Source organism: Durio zibethinus, chromosome 5, assembly GCF_047325235.1.
Source record: "Durio zibethinus cultivar Kanyao isolate XHJ-2024 chromosome 5, ASM4732523v1, whole genome shotgun sequence".
Taxonomy (NCBI): Eukaryota; Viridiplantae; Streptophyta; class Magnoliopsida; order Malvales; family Malvaceae; genus Durio; species Durio zibethinus.
This window is the reverse complement of record NC_143166.1, coordinates 1,232,761-1,237,600: the sequence shown is the minus strand read 5'-3', so window position 1 is coordinate 1,237,600 and position 4,840 is coordinate 1,232,761. Positions and strand designations below refer to the sequence as shown.

Genomic DNA, 4,840 nt, shown 5'->3' with positions numbered 1-4,840 from the left:
ATGTCGGACCCTTTGACGTGTCCAAACGACAAGTTGGTTATTGGTAGTTAAAGTTCCATGAGGATATGTTGTTATCCATTTCTAAAACGAGAAAGAGAAAAAAATTGAAAAAATTAAAAATTGGTTTAAGATTTCAGCATTTGGTTTAGTTTAATCGATCATTTATCAGTTTAAATTAAATTTGAATATTAAATATATATTATATTCAGATTAAATTTTGAATTAAAAAAATAAAAACTAAAAAAAAATCGAACCAAATTAAATTTTTTAGATTTTTGTATAATTAAAATAATTATTTTATATTTACAGTTTATTTAAATATATTAAAATTAATATTCAAATAATATGTAAAAATAAAAAACAATTAAAAATTAAAAAACAAAATCAATCAATTGATAAAATTTAATTTGAATTGAATCAGATCGAATAATATGAAAAATTAAATCAAATTTTTTAAATTTTTATAATATCATATATTATTTAAAAAAATTAAATTCAATTCAATTTGATTAAAACCGTTCAACTCAAAATGACTAATATGCCTAATCCTTTGCTTGGCTACAATTGGGACTTGCATCTCTTTTTGGATTCTAACAACTCAATAATCAATAATGTTTAAAAATAAATAAATTTCGAACTTAAAACTTAATTCATTTAATTTTTATAATTATTTTTTAAAAATATTATTTAATATATTTAGGATTAAATTATAATTTTTATAATTTTTATCTTATTTTAAAATACGATGATATGATACTATAAAGTTAGGTGAGTGTTTTTCAACTAGGGATTATTGCTATGCTAGTCAAAGAGTAGTTCCATTTCAAGTAAATTGAAGGAAGCCAAAAGAAAAAGGTTAAAGAACCAATAATTGATTGATTATAATCGTTAAACCATGATTTACTATGTAATTATTGTTTCAGTTTACATCCATTTTGAATTTAAATTTCAGGCTAATAATTGCCTTGCGAGACAAGATGAATGCCACTGTCATAAGTAACAAAAGTTATGAAAAACTTTTCAAGACTTGGGTACAATTGATGTTCTTATTATTTTAGAGGCTATTAGTTTTGTCCAGATTTAATTCAATTTTTTGATGATTTAAAAAATATAATTTTTTAAATCAATATGATATATTTAAGAATTTAGTTTTGAAATATTTTTCACAAAAATCAAACTCAAATTAATAAAATAAAAAATGGGAATTGTAACAAGTTGGGATGGAGTGAATTGTTATTTATTTCGATTTCGATTCGATTTTATAAAATAAATATCAAGCTTTAAAATTAAAATATTATTTTTATATTCGATCCACATATGTATAAAATTATAATTGATTTAATTTGATTAAAAATTAATTTAATAAATTTAATCTAATATAATAATCATAAAAATATTGTTTTTAATATAAATTATATTTTAATTATACATAAATATAATATTTTAAATTAAAAATATTATATAATAATTTTATTAATAATATATATAAATATAAAATTAAATAAATAATAAATATATATATATTAAATTGAATCGAAATGAAACGAATTTACATACTCCAATTCAATCTCAATTTTTTTTTCTTAAAAAAATTGATTTGACACCATTTGAAATTTAATTTTCAAAAACAAAAACCTATCTTATAAAATCAAAAAGGGTGAAAAGCAGACGAATTTGGATATATTTACCATCCTTAATAGGGTACTCCTCCCTTACCAACTAAACTAATTCTGTGCTTGTTTTGCAAGATCTCATCAGTCCATTTATTGAAATTTTGACTTCCAATCTCTCAAGAAAATTGCAAACAATAGTAATGGCCATGAATTCAAATAAAGAACTCCATTTCAATTCTAATACCTATATACGGTATTAGTTCCAACAACCCGAAACTACCCCAGATTTATTCACTTTTAAGATACTGTCCATTTCATTTTCACGGAAAAAGAACAAGAAGAAAAAACCATAGAATAAACCAAACAAATTTAGCAATGAGTGAAAAAAAAAATGTTATGTTAAACCATGGAGATTCCAGTTAAGTCAAGGCACGACAGCTTATCCTTGATACTTCCACCAGTTGGCTCTTAATTTAAGTCTGATTTGATTCATTAATATGCCGAGAATCACGGTCCTTTTCTTTCGCCAGCCAATTAAGAACAATCCAGGTTTATCCTTAATTTGTCAGCATGCAAGATCGTGTCTTGTAATAAGATCATGGTTTGTCTAATGATCCGCTAGCTGGCTTGATTCATGCATCACTTTGGAAAACAGAAGAGAAAATTCGAAGTCAATAAATCTACTTAAATTGGTATATCAGAAAAAAATTGGCCACAGTCAGTACCATCAACAGCACCGATTTTCAAGAACAAGAAAAGAAAAAAAAAATCTGTCCCTTTTGCTGTGGAATTTAGATGTTTTACAAATGAAGCATGGGCTGTGGAAGGACCAGTTAATAAAATGAAAATCCAACCTGTAAAATGGGGAAAATGAAAGAAATGAAATGAATGAAACTTTGATAGTGAAAGAGAGATAGAGACTGGAGAGAGAGAGAGAGAGAGAGAGAAAAAGGGAGGGAAAAATAGGGGGCAAAACACAGCAGCAGAGGGCAGAGAGAGGACAAAGGGAGAAAAGGGTGTATTTGCGCTTTGCGGCTAAGAAGTTTGTTAGGCATCAAGGCGAACACAGCTGTGCCCCACTTGGATTTTGGGCCAATTCCCCATTCAGAAAGCTACAAAACCGCGCGGTTCAAGCTGCAAAACACAGCCTTTCTTAGCCCGCATGTGCATTGGTGGCCTTATGGTCTCCAGCCTCCCATCCCATCTCCCCAAAACACTATAAATCCCCCTCACCCCTCCCCATACCTTCACTCAACTGCGTCACATTTTTCTCTCAGCTCATATTTTCACACTTCTGATCTTCATGTGATCTTCTTCTCCCTCTCATATTTTGAGCATACTACTCTTATGAATTTAAGAAAACACAATGAAGGAAAAAAAAAATATAGATGCTACCATTTTGAGTTTATGTTTTATACTTGGAGGCTTCAGCCTAGTGCTTAATGTTTAATTACTTGTGTCCAGGAAAATGGCTTTTGCTGGGTTTTTGGTGTTGGGTTTTCTTGCAATGGTCTCAGCTGTTCATGGATATGGTGGTGGCTGGATTAATGCACATGCTACATTTTATGGTGGGAGTGATGCTTCAGGAACAATGGGTATGCAAGAAAAATGAAGCAATTTTTTTGCACAATAGCAGCTAAGCAGGACCCCATTTGACTAATTCTTTAATTTGTTTTCAGGAGGAGCTTGTGGTTATGGAAACCTGTACAGTCAGGGTTACGGGACAAATACTGCAGCTTTGAGCACAGCTTTGTTCAACAATGGGCTGAGCTGTGGGTCTTGCTATGAGATTAAGTGCGTGAATGATGGCAAGTGGTGCCTGCCTGGCTCCATTGTGGTAACAGCCACCAATTTCTGCCCTCCAAACAATGCTCTCCCTAACAATGCAGGAGGCTGGTGCAACCCTCCTCTGCAACACTTTGACCTTTCTCAGCCTGTCTTCCAACACATTGCTCAATACAGAGCTGGAATTGTGCCTGTTGCTTACAGAAGGTATGTTGAATTTGGTAGTCTCCCGATTTTCTAAAACTTGAGATATGGTCAAGTTTGAAGTAATTTTACCACTATTTTCCTTTATCCCCCCTTAAATGAGCTCTCTAAAGAGGGTTATTTAGATCTCTAAACAGTTTTTGAATGAGTCTCCACTATCCAAAATTCTTACCGATTTCAAATTTAACTGCAGTGGAAAAAACAAGCCTTGCTCTCCATATCTGGTGGTCCAATGCTTTTTTACTCTCTTAAACCTCATTTTAAGTCAGTAAAAAGGTCTATTTATGACCTTTGCTGTAAAAAGGATGGAATTCTTATTTTTGACAGCATATGAGGGCTCCTATTGCTCTTCTCCCTATTCTAATGAAGGGGGTAGGGTTAGTTTGTGTTTGCAAAACAAACAGGTAGTTAATGTTTTTGGTAACATCACTTACCTTTGGTGGGAGCTTTGGTTTTTGTAGGATACCATGCAGAAGAAAGGGAGGCATCAGGTTCACAATCAATGGCCACTCCTACTTCAACCTAGTCCTCATCACCAACGTTGCCGGTGCGGGTGATGTACATGCTGTGGCCATCAAGGGTTCCAGGACCGGTTGGCAGCCGATGTCTAGGAACTGGGGTCAGAACTGGCAAAGCAACAACTATCTCAACGGGCAAAGCCTCTCATTTAAGGTCACTACAAGTGATGGCCGTACTGTGGTATCCTACAACGTTGCTCCAGCCGGCTGGTCCTTTGGGCAGACCTTCACTGGAGGCCAATTCCGCTAGAAGAAGACTTTCTTTTCCTCCCTCTTTACCGTTGTATGCTTTTAAATTAAAAAATACTACACACCAAGCATCAAAATTTGACTTTTAGCATACCTGGCTAGTAGATTATATTATATTTATGGGGACCTACATTGGGCCTTTTGGGTCAAAAATGGGGGGGGGGGGGGGGCATTTTGAAAGATCCCTTCTATCATTTTGGGTTAAGGGTCATTTTTCCTTATGTTTTTGGTGAAGCAGGAGATGGCAGAGGTGGACTTTTACCACCCGCTCCCTTGGGATGTTGAGAAGCATCTGGCTTGGCCTGTAAGGTCATTTTTATCAGCTTTAGCTGAAAATGTCCTAGGCTTTTATTTGTATGAGAGTAAATTGCATATTTGCAATTTCCACTAGTAATGGACAGTAAACTCTGAGGCTTATCATTTCTGTTCTTCATTTCTCCTGATAAATAGAAGACCACATGATTATGCCAA

At 33.1% G+C, this 4,840-nt stretch overlaps 1 protein-coding gene across 1 annotated transcript; it reads left to right on the top strand.

The window, feature by feature from the left end:
• Nucleotides 1-2,761: 2,761 nt before the first annotated feature.
• On the top strand, nt 2,762-4,840 carry LOC111281455 (expansin-A10). Its single transcript, XM_022869194.2, has 4 exons — nt 2,762-2,918; nt 3,078-3,208; nt 3,293-3,605; nt 4,064-4,840. Coding segments are annotated over exons 1-4 (753 nt in total). The 5' UTR covers nt 2,762-2,916; the 3' UTR covers nt 4,371-4,840.

Excerpts from the sequence above, each read along its gene's own strand:
- LOC111281455 (XM_022869194.2), top strand. Across the intron at positions 3,209-3,292 it reads TGATGCTTCAGGAACAATGG|GAGGAGCTTGTGGTTATGGA; the intron begins GTATGCAAGAAA and ends ATTTGTTTTCAG. Across the intron at positions 3,606-4,063 it reads GTGCCTGTTGCTTACAGAAG|GATACCATGCAGAAGAAAGG; the intron begins GTATGTTGAATT and ends TGGTTTTTGTAG.